The 23,772-nt window shown below is 41.6% G+C and overlaps 1 protein-coding gene across 2 annotated transcripts in view; it reads right to left on the reverse strand.

Annotated features, from left to right (window-relative positions):
* The window catches only part of MEIS1 (Meis homeobox 1), a 132,079-nt gene that overhangs the window by 49,955 nt on the left and 58,352 nt on the right, over window positions 1-23,772 (reverse strand). For both annotated transcript variants that reach the window (XM_025868568.2, XM_025868570.2), the window contains exon 8: window positions 8,858-9,003. In XM_025868568.2, coding sequence (XP_025724353.1) covers window positions 8,858-9,003 — 146 coding nt within the window. The remainder of the gene's footprint in view (window positions 1-8,857; window positions 9,004-23,772) is intronic.

Below are 23,772 nucleotides of genomic sequence, written 5' to 3' on the forward strand. Positions count from 1 at the left end.
CAGAGCCCAGAGCAGTGGCCTAATTCTCCAGGCCTTAGCAGCCTCCTTTGCTGAGAAACGACAGTTGGATTGTAGTTTCAAGAGCAATCGGGACGGCAGCGGCAGTTTTCTCCATCTCCATAAAGCAAATTAAAGACATAGCTCTTTGGCGTCCTGGACCACGTGACGAGCAAAGAAATCTTCAAGGAGCTAAATTTTGTGTTAGAAGGTTTGGTTAGGATTTGCATGAGGAAAGATTCCTCACCCCCAAACTGCTCTCCTACATTGTTAGTAATAGGCAGGGGGAGATATTTCCATATTTCCATAAGGAAGGAGGAACCGCTAATGTTTAAAATCTGAAATTCTAACAATGTATAAATTATTCCAGTTGCACAAAATATCAATAGCTCTAGCTTTGCCTTTTTTCAAAGGGCAGAGATGTCCGGTAAAAGAATCTAGATAGGAAAGGACCATCCTTCATCCTTAGTTACCAATAGCCATCAGATTGCATGATGAAGTTTTATGCCAAACCCTCTGGCTTGTATTTTTATTTAAAAAATACTAATTAGCTAGTTCATGGAATGAGATTATAATTATACCTTTGAACTTCCACAATGTGATTTGATTTGCTCTGTACTTGAGAGGCAACGTGGTGGAAAGCACATGGAAATTCAGGTCAGGAGATTCTAGCTTTTGCCCTTGAGAGAAATCATTAACTTCTCTAAACCTCATTTTGGTCATCCTGCTACATCATAGGATTGCCTTCAGAATCCAATGTACGTGAAAATATTAAACTACAAAGCACCACAGAGACACACGTTATGATTTCATTTAGCCTTTTGATCAATTTTTTTCTTTAGCTGTTAACAGGACAGAAAGATCCAGTAAGCCAAGCCATTAATAGATCATTTTTTAAAAAGCCAATGATAAAGTAACATTACGTAGGCAGGAGACAATTTCATGTAACATGGAAATCAGGTCATTTTTTGTGGAGTTTCTCCCCCAAGAAGTTTGGAAACTGATTTTTCTTTACGTAATGGGAATTATTCCTAAACTTCTATCACCTGCAATAAGAATTATCTCTTCTCGTTGATCTTTCTTAGGATGGGTGTTCCCGTTCATGGACTACGCCTCCTGGCCCCTGGACGTCCCAAGAACTTCCTAGGACACTGAATTCTCAGAGGTCACTCATGTCATGGGAGAGCACATGGGCTCTGCGGGATGCCAGCCACAAAGTTAATGTGAGAACAGATAAAAACTGACCCCAGAATATTAAGAACTGAAAAGCAAAGACGGATAACAGGATAAGTTCATATATATCGTCCCATTTTGTCTGAGAGATAACACCAGGAAGACAAATAGTCATTTCCGACAAACCAAAGGTCTCTAGTTCAGAATAGTTTGAATAATATATTCTAAAACTAAGTAATTTGTATTTCATACCGACTAACTTGGGACGTTCACGTTTATAACTTCAAGTTAGTTGAGGCCTATCTCGTCTTTATAGTGTTCCCATGACAAAGCCATACATCTTGTATTGGGACCCACACTCACTGGGCTATAATTTGCTGAGTGAAGGCATTTTGCAATGGCAAGAAGAAACCAGGACTAATGGCCTTTAAAATGTTAGAAAATTGCCTGGCATAGCTCTTTCAGCTACTCTTTTGCTCTTGGAGGCTCTCCACAGGCCCGTAAAGAAACAGGGGTCTATCTGCGTCCCTGAGGGCTCTCTCCTGCTCTAGACACACTAGGGTGAGTATCAAGTCCATTGAGGTGAGCCAGCTTTCCCGGGCTCAGGACTCTGTAAACGGAGGGACCCTTGTCAGTATCAGCCATTTTGACGGGAATCCACATAGTCACTATTATTGCTTGGAGCCTTAATAAAATAATTTGGCTACCTCAGGGCATGCAGTTATTACAGGCAAACTTGGACCATGACCAACAGGGTTTTGTGACCCAAGCAACAGACCATCGATTGCAACGTGTCCCCCACTACTGGTTATCTCCAGGCATATACTCACAACAGCTAAAAAAAAACAATTAGAGCCGTGAACATTTAGAGGACAAAAACAAGTAAAATGGATCCATTTCCCCAACTGGGATTGGTACAGATAGCAGGGGTTCAAAGAGATTTGTCCTACAGAAAAATGTCCACGAATGTACGGACATAGATGCACCCACAGAGATGCGATGGGGATGTTTCCAGTGAAGTCAAATGAAGTATCCTAAATTCCACGACATATAGATTTACTTCTACTGGCAAAACAGCCAACCAAACTAAACCAAAACACTAGAATCCTTTCTAAAACAAAGCCAACAGATTTTCTCACCATCAAACCTTCATACTTTAAAGCCAAGTACCTTCACTAGGAATCTTAAACATTAAGAAAGTGAAAAGTCAAGCTTACATTATATGAAATTCCTAAGGGTTGGACTGAGTCCGTTTAAAAGATACATTCACACATAAACACACAACGCTCCAGTTTTAATCTGAAAGATAAACAGAGGAGGAGCACTTGCATACTCATTGACCGAATTTGATACTTTACCTTCAAAAACATATCAGAGGAATCAAAAGAAGACATGATACTGATGTATGCTTTGAAGTATAAATGGCTGGCTAGTGTTCAAGCAGTTATGTACATCAGCAACCATCAACTTAATAAATTGTACTTATATGGGCACTTTTGTTTTGAACCTAATCTTTTATTTAATTAGCCCAATTGAGAGTCCATCAGAGAACCGAACTATAATGTATTTTTAACTTACCCTTGGAAACAAAAGGAAAATTTAAGTTTAAGCTGACAAACTGCCAGCCAGACTCTATACAAGCCCCTTGTATAAGGCACCAATCATCAGGGACATGAACAGACCATTTGGGCACAAAAATCTCAATCACATCCCCAAAATAACATAGAGCCCCAGTCAGAACTCATTTGCTTATGAGTCCTATGTACCTGGATAAATGGGCAATTTTAAAGTTGGGCTTTTGTTTTTACTTTTGATTGTCCCCCCCCCGCCCCCACCATGCCCCCTCATCAACTGACTGTAATTACCCCAGGTCAGAGGTGCAACAACCATGATGGGGAGGAAAGGCTGGGACAAGGGGAAGGAGGTGTGTGGAAGGCTTCGAGTGAGCTCTGCCAGGTCACTAATGGCCTCTGGGGCAAAGACTTGGAGAACCGGCTGATGCTTTGCCTTTGATCTTCTAATTCACAATGATCATTAGTATTAACTCCGATTCTTCTGGGTGAAGAATTCCAGCTGTAGCCTTTTCAGTTTACCTGACCTAAGAAAATTCATCACCCATCCCATTAGGATTTCAATAACCCGCTAAGAAAGAGAAAAAAGCAGCTGCCCCAGAATCTAGAAACCACCCGCTTCATTATTAAAACAGACTTTATATGACATATATCACAGAAGAATTAGGGCATTCCAATAGTCCCTCCAAGTAATTAAATAATCTATTCCCTTTTCCCCGAGAGAGACAGGATTCCCAATTGGGTGAAAAATCATCAGGGTCCGATGTAATCACAGTTGAAATATGCTATCTCCAAAAGTAGCAGAGACCTTTTAAAATTAAGATAGAGGGATTTGTCAGTCCAACTTGGGTTAGTTTTGGCAAAGCCTAGCTCTGACCTATCACCCTTATGAAAGCCTGTGAAGGTGAATGGCAACTGCTTGGAAGAGAAAAATAGTAACTATAAAGATATTCTCATAGGTTTCAGAGAGCTCATTTTTAATAAGGTACCTGGACATCTGAAAGAGAAAAATTTCTTCTCACCCCTATACACTAGTTTTCAAGAATCTTAACTAAATAATGTATCGGCAGATAACACGCAGCGAAGAAGGACTCGGAGTTGCTGTCTCCACCAACCACCTTCCTCAGGTCAGGCACATGAACGTGAAGATAAGTTAGGACTAGTTTGGAGGAGGGACTGTCTTTCTAAAATGCTTTGTCCTACCCTGATTCCCATTCCAGGCAAGAGTTGGAGAATACCGTCTTCCTGCCCCACTAACGTCTTAGGACTAATTTTAGCTGAATCATGCTGGCTGGCTAGGCACAATGGAAATATTACCATTAAAGCTATCAAAGTTTAGAGGTGAGGGACAGAGAAACAAAAATGGAAGGAGGGAAGCATATCCCATCTGCTACCTACCTAAGGCCTGCCTACAGGTCCTTCTTCTGCCTTTTGACCTTTCACCTTGATCAACAGAATGGGCTGTCTGGATACCAATGAGAGGTACTTTTTCAGTGTAATAATAATTCCTAATGTTTAGAGGACAATCCTTCCAAAACTGCAAGCAGAGATATGACACTAAGACGTCGCCAAAAGATCTTGTTACCAAAAGCAAAACCAATGAAACATCTGTCTCTTCTAGAGCATTCAATTCCCAATTCAATTCCATTTACGCCATCCTTAGAGTGGCGGACCCGCAGGGCACTTTTCATCTAATAGTGTTTCTATGGAAACGCCATTCTCAACCTGGAAGATTCTACAACCCCTCACTTTGGCTTTATCCACATTGAGAGGGAAGTCTTATAAATTAGAAATTGAGACATAAATTTTGCCACAGACAAAAAAAAAAAAATATTTTCCAGGATAGAAGTTCACAATAAGAAACAAACAAAACAAAACCAAAGAGTAAAATATGTGTATCTGACATAGAAACAAAGTGTCTCTATTAAGTACCCAATGAGACCCCAAAGATCAGTGAAAGGAATCCAAGAGAATGTGAATCAAAATCGATTCACCTTGAGGGTCACCTCCCCAAGTGGTCAATGCCATATGTGTCGCCCCTTGCATGGTTTCTTCACCTGAACCCGCAGGTGTGTATTTTAACAGCCTGCATTCTTCCTAACTTTGAAGACTCCTGGGACACACAGCAGCTCCATGCAGGAAAATATGTCCCTGCATATTTAAATAAGAACCATATTAACTGCTTTTCTATTTAGATTATATTTAAACCTGCAATATGCAATAGGGTAAATGTGCAATAGGATAGGAAAACCAAACAAAACAGAAAACCGTTGATTTTTACCTTAAACATTGTATTTATCTCTTCTTCTCATTTTCACTAGGCCCTTGGGCATATAGCTTTGTAACACTATGTAGCAAAAGAACTGGCAATACGCAAAACACAACCAGTTTAAACATTAGGACATAGTAGGTTATAGTTATAGTTGGAATAACGCCTTTAAGAAGGAAAAAGAAACCTTCATGGAGTGTATGCCCCCGAACTGCCTGACTACAGCGACTCATACTCAAATATTAGGGATTTTTTAATTGTTTGCAGTAATTTATCTTCAGGCAAATGCAAGCATTTCTATTAATAAATGCTTTTGTTTTCTTTCTAATTCTCTCTTACTATCTAAATAATGTCAGTCATTCTTTTCAATTCCAGGGAATAGTTTCTTTTAAGAGACCTTCTCTAGTTATCAAACCCTGGCAAGTGTTCAACTAAGACTGAGGTGGAAATTTTCACCACTGAAATTTCCTTTTACTCCATAATCAGCAAAGTTTAAAATCTGTTTCCTTTTTCTTTTATTATTTTCATCATATACAAGTATTTCCAGTTTAGCTCACTAGAGATTGTAAGTCCAAAAATGACGCTTTAGTTCTCTCCTTGGAGTAGTAAAATGTGCTACTGATTAAATCTACCTGTGGCCAACCACAGAACAGCACATTTTTCTGATGCTGGGGTGCAAATCCAGAAAGTTTTGTTTTGTTTTGTTTTGTTTTCCAGGGCCTATTCTATTCCTCCAACACATAAATGCTTGAAAGCCCTTTCAAAGGCAGGTTTTTGTTGTTGTTGCTACTTTAACTGAATAAATCCAATGTAAAGATTGACCCATTTATTTGAAAGAGAAAAAAAGAGTAGGAATTTGCTTTCAAAAAGGTATGTGAGCTTTCATAATATGCCATTTGGCATTTAAAAGATTAGTTTGTACAATTTGCTAATAAATTGTTATTGCTATTGTTTTGATTAGCCAGAGTTTCAGTCGCTCTTTTGTATCTTGCAGGATTTCAGACAGGATTTTCTAGAGAAGTTACATTAATCATATAGCAAGAATGTTATCATTTAAAATCTGTAGCAACTTCCAAATGAATTGCGCATCCCAAGAACTCTCAGAACTTGAAATAAAGTTGCTAAAAGATTAGTACAGAGCTATCACTACTTACTTACATTTGAACAAATAACAAAACTTTCCTTAAACTCTAGAGGTTTTTCCCCCCCGTAGAATTTATTATTATCAGCTCCTGACTATAAACAATTACCTAAGCAGTTTGTGCATTCCTTCAAGAAGTATAACAAGACAAGGGGAAGGATGTGTCTGATAACTGGAGATCTTGCTGGTCTTGCAATTAGAGAAGAGGGAAGGGAATGGCTTTCATTGGGGGTAGGAAAGAGGGAGAATATTTAAATATATCTCCTTTGTTTTTTAGATGACATTTTGAGACATTTGCTTTTTGAGGATGGTCACCATTATCGATATTTTTGTATGAGCACATGGGAGTGGAGTGTGGAAGCAGGTGGGCATGCCCAACGCGAACCACAAGGCAATTTCTGTGAGCCTTCATAGAGATGTGGACAAATGGGTTTCCCCTTCCAGGGTGGTGGTCAGGCCAGTACAGACCCCCAAACTGAAAGAAATTAGCCCAACCTCAAGAAATCTGGCAGCGTAGGCATAATTTCTAATCCAATTGCCCCAATAACATATGGACCACAAAAAGCACTGCAATACAGGTAAGATCTTGCTGGCTGCTAAAGATGTTTTCTGTTTTGTTTTAAGAAAATAATGTAGCTCTCTGCAAGGTTCTTCCCAAGGGTATGACCTAGAAAACCAGGAAATCTGGTGGATGAATAAAAGAACTTGCTTCTCTCCCTCCCGATTCTGTCTGAACCAATATTTGATTATATTTTATTCAGGGGCATCTCAGCTTCAAGGAAAGCCAAAGCTCCTCTGTAGACTGAGATGGAGGCTGACGAAATCCATTCTTCTTCTTCTTTTTTTTTTTTTTTTCTGTTAGTACAGGAAATAGACTCAGGTTGTAACTTCCGGGGCCACCTGATTTTGTCCCCTCCCGCCCTCATCCTCCAGATCAGGTTGGCTGGTTAGCCCCGGTGACGAAATATCAGCACAGCTGCATCAGCACCTCTGACCGACTGTCTCTTCTTATCTCCTGCTATTTATTCTTCTTCCTGTGCCCTCCGTGCCCTCTGGACCCTCGCCCTTCCTTCCCCCTACCCCTTCAGTCGAGGTTGGTAATCCTCAGCAGCAACCTTACACCTTGCACGAGGCAGATCTCAAACTATCCACATCTATGTAACAAGTATCAGGTAAGTAATAGCACCCGAATTGGGTTCTAGGTAAACCTAATGTGATGTTAAGATCAGCTATGCCATCTCAAGCTTCAACTAACTATTAACCAGCATTAACCAACCTCCGAAGCTGATTCCAGAACTGTCAGTGGAGGCTAGTGGCTGTGCGGAACCACGATGGCTGGAAGGGAAAGAGGAAACTATTTTTTTTTTTTTTAAGTTACTCCTGCTGCTCTCGGTTTTTATTTTATTCACAGAGGCTGGAAAACCTGGATTAATTTATACCCTTGAGTGTTACTGGAGGTACAGCCTCTATCCAGAGGAGCAGACCCAGCGTGGCCTTCGACAGCCCCTGTGTGTCTCCCTGTAACAGTACAAGTCACCGAAAAACATAGCTCTGAAAGTGGGCAAAGGCGTGAGGTCAACAGACCTGGGTACATCAGGGACAACGCAGAATTAACCTTGATACGTACCAATAAATGACTTTCAAAAAAAGCAAACTAGGCTAAAAATGGTAACATAAAGAGTTTGCTTCTGACATTTTTCAAAAAGCCAAGATTTTTGGCATTCATTCATTTTAGGCTAGGCTAGGCGAGGCGAGGTGAGGCGAGGCGAGGCTACAACCTATTTAAATTCAACCTTTGCCCCTAATAGTGAAAGTCCCCCTTGCCAACAATTTTGCTGATTTTTAAAATATTATTTTATCCATAAATTTTCATTTGGTCTTCTTCCCTGGATGTCATTAAATCAGTATGCACTTACAAAAATATCCACCAAAATATTATGATTATAAATATTTTGAACATGAAATTCATTCAGAACAATAACCAAACAAAACAAATCCCTTGGTGGCATAAAGCCCCCAATCTCCAGTTTCTCACATCTCCAGGAGAATTCCTGCAGTGAAAACAGCAATACTCACACAGACAATATAAACTGTTACTCTGCTTGAAAAGTCACAAGGGACTACACAGGAAGTGCCGACTCTATATTGCTGTTTTCCTTTACAGTTCTAAGTACAGGGACAACTTTCACTGTGCAGCCCTGACTCAGATGAATGTTTTGGAATGGCAACCAGGCCATTCAAACCACTTAAAAGCAAATTAATGTGAACATCTTGCCATTGCAACAAGATTTAAACTTTTTTGGACAGTTCGCTACAAAGGTCCACTAAAGCGTTAGAAGAAATTAAGTCCTTCTCTCTGGGGTCTGGCTGGCTTTCTTCTTAGTAGGAGTTGGTTCTAAGTACCTCAGAGTCACACTGAGAAAAGCAACATCATTAACATACATACTTAAAATCACAAGTCACATGAACTCCTAAACCTTATAACTTACAGTTAACAAAATTGCAATAGTGCACTTCAAATAAAACTCCTCATTTGGGGTAAGTATCTAGGAAATTAAGTGCTAACACTTTTGTAAAAACTAGGGAACACAGTGATTTATGAAATATTCCAAGTGCAGAGGGGATCATTTTGCCCCCATTTTTTTTCTATCACAACTGGTTCACCGTCCATATTTAGTTTACATATGTCATTTAGAATCCACTTACTGTTAGATGCTGGAACAGCCACGCCCTCATGATATTTGTGGCTACTTTGGGAAAGATGCCACGCTTTTTGTGACGCTTTTTGTCCTTATCTGGATCATCATCGTCACCTGTGCTGGGGGAAGCTACACTGTTGTCCAAGCCATCACCTGCAAACATAGTGAATCAAATTTTGACTGATGCTACCTTGACATGCTTTATTCAAATAGAATGCCTTTGGATATAAACAAAACCAAAAGAGCAATATAAATGATTAATAGTTTATTTGGTACTTTTTTTTTCCAAGACAAAGAGAAAGAACAAGGCCTAAGCTCAAAAGTAGTCAGGTCTAAGGAACTTCTTCCAAAGAACAGTGGGAAAGGTCAAAGGGAATGAAGGGAAATAGCCAATCTCTTCAGTAGCTTTCTTTGTTGCCATGGTAATGATTCAGATGTGTATAGCTGAGACGTGGTAAGTGTAGCTCCTACTGGGGAGTTAAATATGGTGGTGGCCATGGGCAGAGGTGCTGTCCCTGCCTGGGTAGTCAAACCCCACGTATCGTCATTGATGTCAACTTGTGAGAAGATGCATTTAAGATATCAACTATTTCCACAAGTGATCTATCTTAAGACTAAAGTAGGCCACAGAGATGTAAGTAATCCATCATCTAAGCGATTTGACATAGGAATGCTTCAAATAGAATATAATTCTTCTTGTCATAAAAAGAGAGCATCAAGTTTACTAAGGGCAAAACTCCTGAAATAGTTTTTTAATTAGGAAACAATTACTGTGTAAGTCAAATAAAGTGATGTTAAACGAATAGTCAATTGGAATTGTGTTACCCTAAAAATCCAGGCAGTTTCTAAAATTTCTTCTAGATTTAAATCTTTCTCATTTGAAAAGTCACCTATTTACAAATTCCCTTAATATTGGATCCTAGTCTTCCATTGATTTGTGTTATAACATTTATGTTGTTTCTTCTAGAAAATATTCTGGCTCTGTGACACAATAAAACAAAAAATGTAGTATTCCTTTTACAGTGCCATGTTTAATAAGACAAAAAATGAAATTTCAGCCCATATAACCACACTGTCCAAAACAAGTCATAAGGTACAAATGCAAACTAAGTATCTTGTGTTCGGCACAAAACTTCAGAGGGAAAACAAGCCTGGACTAAAACCACTACACTAAAAAGCAGCTTGGCTTCTGTCAACCGTGCCTCCGAGTAAGGAACCGACTTTGAGAAAGGGACAGGTGGATCCGGCCCAGGAAGAAGAGCTACAGCAGCAAGGCTTTGCCATGAGGCAACACATACATCTAAGAGCACATTCCGTGGGTTATGCACTTCACTGGAGAGCCGTGGACATGCCCCAGGAATCGGGTACTTCGGTGAGACAAGTTTCCTAGCCACTGTACACCGGAACTAGCCTCATACTCAGTTACACCGCTTCATGAACTTATTTCATATTCCTTATTTCTGCTACCTAAATACACTAGGTACAAATATACTTACTACCTTGATTTCAGTTATTTCAGTCTAATCGATAGTCATTATGTTGCCATTAATCAATTGTTCCTAACAGCTCCCTCAGGAGTCCCCTGCCCATCCCCCCCAAAAGGAAATTGCCCCCAAATTGCCTTAACTTGTACTGAGGTAAAGTTTAAAAACTGTTGCGTGAGGAACAGACTAAATATCAACATTTCTGCTATGATTACAGCGTATGCCACAAACACAAAACTTCTGCAGAACTTTTCTGAGTGTGATTTTTCTTAATTTAAAAATCCATCATTTTACTGTATTTAAAAATCCATCTATTCTGTTAAAGTTCCACAGGATCATAGCTGTGCTCTCAGTGGAAAAGATCGTAAAGACCCACAGTCCCAGAGCCCTCGCTGTAGCAGCAGCGAAGAAAGTGCTTGGGTGACTTGCCCAAGGTCACGCAGCAGGGATGGGGCTTGCTGGACCAGACACCCGCATCCCTACATCAGTGTTCCTTCCACCCCCACCAAACTCGTTGCATAACCAAGTGTTTTATAAGGAGTCCCCTTGGATTTGCCTAATAAATTCCTTAAAAGTCCACTATTTAAAGAGGCTTTTTATTCAGAGAAGCAATTCACCATATAAAATAACAATTCATTAAAGAAACATGAGAAAAGAAACCAACTCAACAGCATTTAAAATTTCAATGGGCTAATCCACTTTCAATATGCAAAAGGTAACCAAGGAAAAGAAACATATTACTTGATCACTGATTAAAAATGAAAAGCTTCTAACCTAATGACAGTTTTTCACCACCTCTCCATGATTGTTTTCCACCTTAAAAAAAAAAAAAAATAGCCTTTCCATCCGTCTCAAAACCCCTTCAGATTAATTTAGCAGGCAATGCCTAGTGCCTGCCTCGAAGAGAAGTCATTGATAATTTATGGAAATATCTACTATAATCCAGCGGAGATGACTTTTTTCCAGCTTTGTGCATCAATAGATAATCAAGGCCTTAAAGCAGCCTTAGCTTCCCATTACCTCAGGCAAAAGAATTCCTGAAAGCATGCCTTGAGGGCACCTGAATTATATACTCCATTAGGAGAGGAAGGCTTTCTGCATTCCATGTGTAACACTCACCAGAACCTTTCCTGTTTATTTCTGCTGTATGAAAGCAGGAGCATTAGGAACAGAATTTTTTAAGTGAAGACTTATGTAGACACAATGGAGAACCCTTTCAAGCAGGAGCCAGATCACCCCCTTCAGTCCCTGGCAGTGACCTCTCCCGAATAAAAGGTTTCTATTACATCATTAGCTCAAGCCAAAAACAGCCTTGGCTTAATGCACAGTTTGTTCTTCCTACTGTTTTTAGGCAAATACAGCTACTTTACTCCCATCTGGGAGGGAAATTACACTGCTGGGTTGTAATCTAAGACAAGATTTTCATTGGAAGCAAATGCTTTCAATCCAGTGTAAATACTGGTGCATGTTCAGAAAAGCCTAAAACAATAAACCCTGCTCCTTCCCGACACAAGTTAGGGAAATGGAGAAGATGGGGAAGGAGAGGAGCATAATAAAACAGACGATTCTAAAAGCAAACACTTTCATAGATTTTAATAAATTGTTTAACCTCTTCCACTTTCTAGAATTGAAAATTGATCTCGAAACATCTCAACCTCAGAGGAAAGTCTAAATGGTCAATTGTACCTTGAGCATTTCCATTCACTCTGCAATTTGATACAGTCACCTCGATGCAGTCTCTGGAGGATTTATTTCCTTTTTTTATTTTTAAGATCACTAAACAAACTTGCAGAACCGCCGGCCGACCACATGGCAGCACGCAGCAGCTCTGAACCCCATTTGTAAAATGTCAGCAGTGACTTCATTCCTGGAGCTGACTTCTCCTGCCGCCAAATGAAGGCAAACTGAAAAGGTGGAAATAATCATAAAAATGATGCTAGTCCATAAACAAGCTTACAGCCTCATTAGGATAGCAGTAGGCTCCAGTGGGTGATTTATGCTCGTTTTGCTGATGCTATGAGGAAATGCCATAGGGCGACTTTAGCCAATTGCTAATGGTTTCTGACAGCTTCTTAGCAACTAGTGCAAGCAACGTTGTGGCGTTTGCTAGTGACAGAAACCGAAAATGTCATATTATCTGCCCATGTGTCATGAAGTCCGTGTGGCAATTAACTAGCAGGCCAGTGACTGAGGGGCCAGAGGCTCGCGAAAATGGCCTTTGGCTATGCAGAGGCAGCGGATGGGCCAGAGCACACACTGCCTACACATATGCAACATTCTAATGCAGAAATCCACTTCCTTGTGACTCCCCAGCTCTGATGAGACCGGGCCACTCAAATCCCTTCCCCCCCCCCACTCAAGTGAAACTCTGCCCCCCACCCCCACCCCACACTGGGCATTGGCTCTGGCCTTATGAGAAGCCTCTGAAGCAATCTGCTTTGATATGATTATCCGAATGGCTCCTTAATTGGCAATACCTGGTTCTGTGCTTTTTGGATGCTGGATTCAAAGGTGCTAGCCATTTTTCTGCTCTCTCACGAATTAGTCTAAAAGGATTGAAGCTCACTGAAGCGGACTCATTGCCTGTCAGATTGCAAGGGGCAGAGGGACTCAGCAGCAACAAGACACTCCATGAAAAACACCAGGCTTCTAACGAGCAGGGGGAGAATCCTGGCCACACTTTCCAGTTTCCGAGCTATCAAAACCATGCACTATATGTCAAACTGTCAAACCTTTCAGCGTGGGCCATTTGCCCTTTCAAATAATATTTAAGAATTGTTTTTACAAAATTTTATAGGCCATGGTCTAGTGAAAGAGGCCAACCAACAAAGAAAGGAATTTGTACTACAATTCGTCTATGGACAATTTCTTGTGAGACCTGGTCTGTCCCTGCGGAGCAAGGCAGGTGACCTGTGGCAGCTCCCAGGCTGTCAGAGAGCTCAGATTTCAAACACGCTCAACTCAAACATCCCGAGTCGCCTATTTAAGCATGCCCAGGCATTTAGACTGTGCTATCTCGTGCCTTTCAAGGCAGAATAAAGCGGCATTTACCGTATTCAGGCCATTCAATGGGTCAGACTGACCGTGTCAGCAGGGGCTCCTCTCTGGCAGGTCAAAGCCCTGCTCCCATTTTTCTCTTCCTCCCAACGCCCTCACCCTCCCCCGCCCAGGACTGCCCATCCCCAAAACCTATTCTGAGCCAGGCAAAAACCCCCAAAAGTGCCCAAGATTTACATCACAACAGAGAGGAACTTCCAGTGTCAGTGGGTCAGCAGGTATAAATAAAAATGGGTTGTCTATCAGAGGGTTCTTTCTTTCCTGGAGGCAAAACTCCTAATTAGGGATCTGAACTTCCAATTGTGCGGGGCAAAGGAAGGTGTAAGGCTGTGGACCTTCTTGTTTTGCTAGAAGCCGAGCTGCAAGGCACCCCAGCTTCACGACAATTCATTTACAACTTTGCATCGAGACTCCATAGTTTCTGGCCAGGTTCTCCCCTTCACTTTTGCTTTCCGCATCTTCAAGTGTTTGGAAACAGAATGCTTGTCCCAGAAATGTACGTAGACTGAAAACCAAGGCCATCTGTGATCTCATCCGCATCTTTCAATACAGAGTCAATGCTATCATGTCTTGAAAGGTGTCGAAATTAAGGCTGTGCAGCTTGTGTTGTAAGCTGGCTAAATTTTCATCCAATACTAAGGGTTTTCTCCTCTTGCCTGTTTTCTCACATAGCACACCTACAAGAGAAGATGGCGTTTCACCCCTTACGTGGTGTGTAGAACATTCCTGCCCTTCCAGTGGCTGCTGGTGCAAACATCGCATCAGTACAGAGGTCGGGTTTCTTTTGCAGTGGAGCTATCCGAGTGTTCCAGGTTGTTCAGAAGAATGTAAAACTACCCCAAACCCACTTCTCCAGATCATGGCTGTGTCTACTTAGCCAGAAGTCAGATGGGATAATGTTTCTGTGTTATGTTAAGAGGATAAATGGTGAGAATTATAGACAACCCTTTCTCAGGAACCAGCAAGAATACTTCAGAGGTTATAAAGAAGTATTTTGTCTTCATGGAGAATGTATAATCGCTGCCAGAATGATTTTTCTAAAATACACAATCTGATCTTATAACCCTGGCTCTTAAAATCCTGCTGTGGTTATCATTTGCCTTCAGGATAAAGGCCACACTTTTTAGCCTGGCATGGAAGGACTTTCACGTTCTTTCTCTCCGCCCCAGGGTGTTCCCAGCCTATCTGCTGCTGGGTCCCCACCCCGACCCCGAGCCTCCTGACCTTCTCACCATCTCCCTTGCAAGCGCTGCTCTCACACCTCTTCGAGGTTCCCAGTGCTAGCCCCCTTTGCAGTGTCCTTCCTGGCAAGCTCCTTGGTGACCTTTTTTAGGTTAGGTCAACTGCCATCTCCTCTAAGAAGCATGTGCTGGACTCTAGCTGTTTGGTGACACCCCTCCCCAATCCCCAATTTTTCTTTTCCCAACATTCCTCCGTCCAAACACACATCGTGCTCTAGCAGGACTGTTGATTTCTGTGGTCTATGTCCCCTCGGCTTGATTACATAGGATCTGTGAAAGCAAGGACAGGGTCATAGTCCCCTCTAAGATTCTCTAGCCCCAGGCTTACCCCGGTGTCCAGGGTATAGACTTGTCAATGGCATATTAAATGAATGAGCAAATGCATTTCTTGTTTCACTGCATGGAGAAAACCACAGTTTGAATTTCCAGCTGTTATACTCCTTTTTGATACATACTTAAACTCTTGAAGAATATTCACCAAGGAAAACCAGTAAAACTGTAAGAAAACATAAAGGAAGTGCATTCTCCAAAACCGGGATGTTTCCTTGGAATCTATCAGCTCATCTGGGACAAAAGATGGACTGAGTGAAAGAATCAGAGTTCTTTTTAGTGTTTGTCATAGTCTCTCAGGAATACTACCCTCCTTCAATTACAATTTAAAACTATTTACCTAACTAAAGTTTCTTGCTGTTTGTACATTTTTCCTGAGTTCAACTCTAAAAACTAAAGCAAACGTTTTGTTTCCCTCTGAATTTTTCCCAATGAATTAAACATATTACTTTACACGTCTCCCAGTTTTAACCGAGCAAAGAAACTCAACTGTTTCTCAGCAGACAATTTCACCCTGAGCTCAGACTCCAGGCTCACACTTTATAGACTCAGGGCTAAATACAAAACTCTAGAACTCTGGCTTTTCCTTAGCTTTGCCAAGTCATGGATTGGCCTCCCCCACAGCATTCCTCCACACCTGCCTCAGCAATTTTTCAGCAACAGGTTATCGGAAGACCTTAGTACCTGATACTATCATACAGACTGACGTGCCACAGGGTCCCCGGAGACATTAGAAAGATCTTATACGATCAATGAAAACCTAATACAACCCCATAAGTCTTATTACACACTTTTAAGAGAAACACAGTAGATTTCATATATCTTCAAATTTGTAGCCAATATGCAAACACATAATTGTCTAAATCCAATGGTTCATTTCTGAGTTTGACTTGAATTAGGGTTCTGTTACCTCGTCCTCCCTTTTGCACCTTTTCTCATCCTTAGGTGTTTAATATTTCCTTGTTCTTAGCTCAAAGTGATTCTCAGTTGATCAAAGAAAAATAACAAAGGAAAGCACATTCTCATGTTTTGTGTTACCACCCACGACTTCCCTAAAAATCTTGAGGTGGTTCCTTCGGAAACCAAGATAAGGAGTTAGATGTTGGCACCTGCCAGGGCAGTGTGAGGTTCTAGAAGGGGCGTAAGAAATGGCCAGTGTTACAGATACACTAATGGCAGTGACCGATAAGACAGAGGTAAGGAAAAGTGGGGGGGGGGTGTGGAAGATTAAGAATAAGCAAACTTTAAATACACACATTATGGCACTTACAAAAAGAAATGTATAGGTACATTTCCCAGGGTTGGCTTTACAGAGATTTGCCATGAAGCTTTTCCTTTCTCATTGACTTAGGTCTGTTAAATAGTGACAAATACTTGTTAATAGTTAGCCTCTGTGGAAGCAGCTCACAGCCTTATTCTGCCCTTTAGTGGATTCCTGATATCACAGAAACCTAACGGGAGAAATGGAGCCTCGGAGCCTGGAGAAAGTAACTCTCTCAATGAACGTACTAACTCCTTTTCTAAAAAGTAAAGTGCAGACTTTAAAACTGAGCCCTCACACAGGTGACTGTCTTTTGCATAAGCGGTTACTCTTACCATTCATTTATTCTTTTGACAGAAATGTACTGAATTCCGACGATGTCCCAAACACTATTGTCAACCACGAGGGACACAAATGGTAAACAAAATCAGAAAGAGTCCCTGTTTCTGTGGAGCTTTCCAGGTAGAGGCCACAGATGTGAAACAAAATAATCACAGTGTTAATAAAGGTACGATTGTACTCAATCAGAAAGAAATAGAAGTCTGTGAGCATTGAAACAAAGGAAACGGACTGAGGAGGAATCTGGAGCAGAATCTGAAGGGTAGCGAAAGTCAAGTGGGGGTGGGGAGCAGCCTGAAAGGGCAGAGAGCAGAGAAAGTATTGCAGGCCACACGAACAGCAGGTACAAAGGCCCTGTGTCTAGAAGCGTGACACAACCACAGAATTGAACCTGAGAACGTAGGACCACGTGAAGCTGGAAAGGTGAGAGAAGCAAGACCACTCAGGGCCTCGTGGGCCATGGTCAGGATTTAGGTGTTTGTCCCTAGGGTTCTGAGTAGAGACCCACACACTACTTCTGTGGCATCATGAGTGTCCTCTCCGTCGCATGCCCCAATATCACCTAAATGTTACCAAAAAAAGCCTCATTCCCCAGTGTTTCTTTCTAGTTCAACCTAACGAAGCACCTGATTCCAAATTAAGATGGGGGAATGAAGGACCATGGAAAAGCAATGAGTCCATTCGGGTAGACCCCAGTGTAGGCACAGATCACACTCTGAAGTTAACCCGTAAATAGGGCGTTTGGACATTGGAACATATTTTCACATAGAAGCAAGTTACGAATGGTGTTGGATCCTAAGGCTTGCTCATCAAAGCCAAAGTAATTCATTAAGTGAATAAAGTTCTGACATCTGAGCCCTAGGTGCAGGAAGTCAGGAAGTATAAGAAGAAGGAGGAAGATGAGTTTTTTTCCTCCTATTTCTGTACACAGAATCAGCCTGGGGAAATATTAAAGTATGTGTACGTGCCTTTTGGACCTCCTCTTCTATACATCACCTTCACTGCTCAGCATCCATCTCCTGGAGTTTTCCCAGTATCCCAGTGCCTTGTAGGGACACCTGGCCTCCCACTGAGGACACCCCACCCAGACCTAACCTTTTCCTGCTCTGAGTTCACACCATCTCCCAACGACCCAAATACCCAGCCTTTCGGTCTAGTTGATCTCAGCCACGCCTATCGAGGTAGAAAGCGATCTGCAAACACTAATGAAGACTAAGCAAGAAAAACCGATACCCCCTCACCTTCCCAGATATGTGGGCATCTTTGAAAGAAAATTTGTTAATGCAAATGAATCTTTAAATGGCAGAATTTTAGGTAGAGTAGTAAGTAAAGTTTAAAAAAAAAATACAGCTGGTGCTCGGAAAGTTTTGTTGTTGTTATTGTTGTTTGAATCAGCAGATGCCAGCCTTTCAGAAGAGCCCAGGATCAAGTTCCCAAACTTGTCCTTACATCCCTCCATCCTCAACCACTCTGCCCTTGCTCATTCCTCCTGCATTTGGGAAGCCACGCATCTCTCACCTTGCTCAGTGTTTCTTTCTTTTTCACAGAAACTGTGGTGACAGTGAATGGGTCCTGGGGGTGCACAGCAGTGAAAATAGCAGTAAGAGATCTTGGTTGAACATTTGTGTGTATATGGAGGACTTTCCGATAATCTGGGTGCTTATAACTCAGAGATTGCCAACCCGTTGGAATAAATTTGGACTAACTCCTTTACTACAAATAAATGCACTCTATTAACCATCTATCACTTCGTGATTCTTCATGGAGACCACAAACCATGTATAAAACATAGCAGGGTAAAAAATATGAAAAGAATCCAACCAAATAACTGAGACCCAGAATGAAATGCTCACTGATTTTTATGAAACACAAAGAAAATCTGTTGAATTATATTAATATGCCATTGATAGAACTGAAGGAAGAAATAGGACTTTCCAAATTCATGGAAAGTAAGAATTGTCCGTCGGAGTTGGTCAGTGTTCATATTTGTAGTTTACTTAAGATTTATTTTCTGTACATGTTCCTATGAGTAAAGGACCATGGACAGATACAGGATGCACCAAGAAATCGGCTAAATTTTCCAAGTTTTTTTTTTTTTATCATTGTACTTTGTTCTTTTGAGATAGGAATACCTTTTTCTAGTAATTCAATATGACTTTTTGACTTGAACTCCCCTCAGGGGAACAACAGGAAATTAGTTACCTACACGCAGAGGACAAACAGCAATGATGAATAGGAAAGAAAAAAAAAACACAGATTTTACTCATTTTTCATCCATTCAGCATTTTTTTTTTTTTTACAACTAAACACCATGGAAAATCCCTGCAAAAACAGCATAACTTCTTAATGAAGTCTTAGAAACTTCAGGATGTGAGTGCACTGCAAGATATTACTGAAATCTTTTTATTTATACTAACAGTAAAACAAAATGGAAATCCCCCAATCTTTTTCTAAGAAAAAAAGAAAGAAAATATGCTTACAATTGCAAAGGTAAAACAGTGCAAAAGTCATAAACTTTTGTTTTGAATCAACATCTCAGAAAGCATTTGAGGAACTAGTATTTTACCTTTTTAATGTTATTATAGTAATGCATGCCAAATTCCTTGAGATTCCTCCCAAAATATATAAATCATATATTAACAAATGGCCACAAAATTCTATTTAACCATGAAAATAAATCCCTTAGTCAAAACAAAAACAAAAAACAAATGCCACACATGGGGGCTTATAGACAGGCAGACACACACACACACACACACACACACACACACACACACACCCCATTTATTTTTGTGAGATCCTCAAATGCTTGCCATATAATTTGTTTTTAAACTTTTATATACTCTGCGTGTGTGTGTGTGTGTACACACGTGTATGTATGTACACTTACACAGAAAAGACATTTATTTATCAAAAAGGCCACTTCTTCAGCAAACTCAGTTATACAGAATGCACTTGAAAAGAAGGATTTAATTTAAAAAAGTTTCTGACGTGCAGATTAGAAGTGGTTGAAGTGGTTCTCAACTTTGGCTACACACAGAATCATGTGGTAGTTTTTACAAATCCTGATGCCTACACTGTACCCAAGACCAATTAAATTAGTATTCTGGAGGGTGAGATCCCAGCATTAATGATTTTTAAAACTCCAAGATGATTAAAACGTACAGCCAAGTTTGAGAACCAGTGGATGAGGATCACAGATTATATGTGGCAAAGCTCATATATTTTTTACAGAGAAATGACCATAAGACCCTTAATCAGAGAACTGTTGTGTGTATTTCAGATGCCGTTTTCAAAGGTTTACTCATCTGGTTTCCTGCCTCATAGTTTGTAGTCTCAGAGTTTTGTAACAGTGTAAGATGATAAAAAGGCAAAAAAAAAAAAAAGAACCTGGCCCATGAGGGCCCTTTAGCATAGGGGAAAATAGCCCATAGATGCTAAAGAGGCTGTGTAAACAAACAAACAAACAAAAAATATGCAGCACGGTACCATAAATCATGTACCTACTTAATTAAATTGTTTTACACTTGTTAAAATTAGATATGATACAGTGTATGCGCAGTCTGGAGACATTTTCCTAAAAATGCTCCTAAATTTTTTAATATTTAAAAATGTAGGATTCTGTTCATCTGGACCACATCATTCTTGAATGACAGCAGATAAACCAGAATCACGTGTCTACGTTCTGCAGCAACTCTTTTCACGCATTTGCCCTCATTTCACTTGTCTGTGTAGCTAGATGGAGCACAGCCCTCAGTGTGAGCATCGTGAGTAGGTAAAACATGGGGCACCAGTCCCTCTTCTGACCCTCCCTGGCTTCCTGGGGATCTTCTCTCAAGGTGCTCATGGGTTCTTCATCCCTTTTCTTCTGCTCTCAGTACATAAGGAGGGAGAAGGGAAGGGCAAGGTGTGTGCAGGAAGGAGGAGGGGTCAGCTGAAGGTGGAGCACAGCTGGATGAGAGAGTGGGACCCACCTCCTGCAACAAGGTAAAAGTTGGAGCAAGAGGGAATGCCATGGGTCAAGGGGGAAAAAAACAGATGGCATTCTATACGGGGAGATTTCTTTGCATTTGAAATAAAACGGAACTCGGTTGTAAAATGTAGAGTAGGAAGTCTTTGGGGAGAATGAATTGATGTTAAGTTTAGTTAGAAGGAAAACAGGCAAGAAAGAAGTTGGGATAAAAAAGAAAGAAAAGCTTGTTATGCTCTTATTGTGAAGCCATCTCAAAATCCAACGGTTTCTGAAAGATAAGGTGTGAGAATTACCAGCATGTGTCTGTTGTTACATCTAACCTTCTCTCCTCTGATTATCCAAGACTCCAGTCCTTTGCAGAGTTTTTGTGGCACACATACCAGTCACTCAGTTAATTAGGGACAGGGGCTTGCCGCTCAAAATAAGCACATTTCGTCAAGTGGTGACTTACTTTGGTGGGCATAGTAAGGATAGAGTCACTTTCTACAGCAGTGATACTCCAAACTTAACGTGCTTATAAAGCACCAGGGATCTTGCTAAAATGCAGTTTCCCATTCAGGAGGGGAGGAGCCTGAGACGCTGCATTTTTCACAAGCTCCCGGGGGCTGCGGATGCCGTGCCGCAGGTCCGAGGACCATGATGTGCATCTTAGCAAAGTTCTGGAGGATGTTCCCCTACGGGCAAATAAAGCTAGAAAGTGTTGGGTGCATGCCCATGCCTCGCTACAGTGGAAGGCGAGACAGTCTCCCTTCAGCGCACCCAGGGAGCACTGTACCTACACCTGTTGGACAAGGGTGGGGAAAAGGCTGTTCATGTCCTCATTTTGAGCATCACCTCATGATGTCTCTAGGACTAACTGCAGTATCAGAACAAGTCAGGATGTCTCCAATGGGCGACTCTCCTTGTGTTTTGTTTTGGTTTTTTAAAGATTCATTTATTTGAGAGAGAGAGAGAGAGAGAGAGAGAGAGCAGCCACGTGGGGGTGGGGGGAGGGGCAGAGGGACTAGAGAGCTTCTCCAGCAGACTCCTCGCTGCGTGAGGAGCTCGATCCCAGGACCCTGAGATCACGACCTGAGCCGAAATCAAGAGTCGGACACTCAACTGAGCCACCCAGGCACCCCTCGACTCTCTTTTCTGATAATGTCACAGCCCTCTCTCCTCCTCCGTGTCCCCAGCACAGGCAACACCTCACTTCTTGCCTGGGAGGCATTACCAGAGGGTAGTGTAGCCTCTGGAGTCAGACTGTCTAGGTTCACGTAAATCCCATCCTCACCACTTGATAGCTGCATGACCCTGGGCAAGTCAGGCTCTCCAAGGCTCTGTTTCGCCCCTCCGGAAAAAAAGAAGCATAGTAATAGTACACCCTAGAGTTATTGAACAGATGAAATAAAATAAGCTACATAGAACATTGAACACATAACCCGGCAGCACTGGCTTAGCCCAGTGAATGCCAGTTCCTGTGGTTGTTTTGCTACTGAGAACATTCTTTGAGCGAGAGGACCTTTCTCCTGAGCCCTGCACCCAACACAGGAAAACAACCGCGGCCACTCTAGTCACGTGTCCTCATCTCCCCCATCCCGTTCTCATTCCTAGCAGCCACTTTTCCAGAATACATACACCCGTCCCCCTAGCACTGCATACCATTTTCATCTTTTTTTCTTCCCCCCCCCCCCAAAGAGCCCTGGAATGACTTGGAACTTTGTACGTGTGCTCCAGAGGAAAATGCTGTCTAAGTGGCCCCGCCACAGGATGCTGGCAGCCCAGGGCTGGACGGCGATATGCGGGAAGCACGTTTTATTAATACAAGTTCTCACTCCCCACACAAAATAGGTCAATTCATAATACCTTGTCCTCTGCTCTCCAAATAATATTTTCATGGTAATTAGTAGCTAAGGCTTCTGGTTTTGATTTACAAATATGGAAAACAGTTACATCACTGAAGAAAGTATCTTTAAGGTCTAGGACAAGAGCAATGCCTTATGGAAAAACAGGGCTGATTTTCAAGCTATAGTCCATCTCTTGTCTAGATAGTAAGAACAGCAGTAATAATAAAAACTAAAATTTATTGAGCACTTACTAGACACTCGAAACTGTGTTTAGCCTTTATTTTCGATCAAGTAATTAATCCTCACAAAAACCTTAGAAGGTAAAGTTAAATTTGTTATCATGGAAAAAATAAACAAATTAAAAAAAAATAGTCAATTTCTCCATATTTAAAAAAAAAACCCTTCACTTGTTATGGTTTTTTTCAAGCTGTTTTCATCGCCAGTAGAAACAACTCCTACTTATGGACAGTGATGAGCTGCTTGGAGAATACATACCTTACTGAGTGCTTTTCTGCATTACCTCATGGCACCCTTGCATTGGTCCCAGTGTTCAGATAAGGAAATAGAGCTCGTTGTGAACTCCAGCCCACATCGGACTCAAAGCTAAACTCCTAACCATTCCAGAACTACTCTCTCCACTTAACCCATGAGATTCGATGATAATCAAGATGCATTTCTTTAACCTCTAGAAAGATCTCCTGGAGCAGTAAGTGTCTTTTCTCATTGCTGCATTCTGTCCACAGCCAGCACAAAGCCTGACCCATAGTGCGGACTTCATAAACATCTCCTGGGTCATACTCTTTCCACCGAAGTCAAAGAAGGAAGAGACAAGAAGCGTGGAATCTCTGAGCAGCATGCAAGCGTTCCTTAGTCAAAGATAATGGAAAAGGTTAAATGTGAAAACCACCTCTGAAATGTACAAGGAAGGAAACAAATACCAAGGGTTTATGGACCCGGGGAAGGTACACAAGAATGGGAGGATGCCAAAAATAGCCACACTGACAAAAAGTGAGGCCATTGTCCTGGAAGTGCCTCCAACAACTGAAGGAGAAAATCATACGGAAAGACTTCACGTAGGCTATGGAAGTCGGGTAAGCAGCCATCGGGGAGCAGAGGGCTCCGGAGAGCAGGGCCCGACAGAGGCCCTTCCCCTTGCTCAGGGCCTAAAAGCATCATCTCCTGAACTACAAAACACCCACTTTCCAGCATCACACAAATGGTCTTCAAGGGTGTCTCCGTGTCAGGAACCTGAGGTTATGCCCGTAGCAGAGCTGGGAGGAGCCTGTCCCCTGCCCACCATCGTGCGCTCTATGAAACTAGGATGGCCACGTTCTCTCAGCCGAGAGAACGAATGGAAAAGGGACCGACCACAAGCTCGCAGCAGAGTTTATTTTCTCTCAGCGATTAGGTA

This window comes from Callorhinus ursinus, unplaced genomic scaffold, assembly GCF_003265705.2.
Source record: "Callorhinus ursinus isolate GAN/ISIS: 27379988/994484 unplaced genomic scaffold, GSC_fseal_2.0 scaffold10, whole genome shotgun sequence".
Lineage (NCBI taxonomy): Eukaryota > Metazoa > Chordata > Mammalia > Carnivora > Otariidae > Callorhinus > Callorhinus ursinus.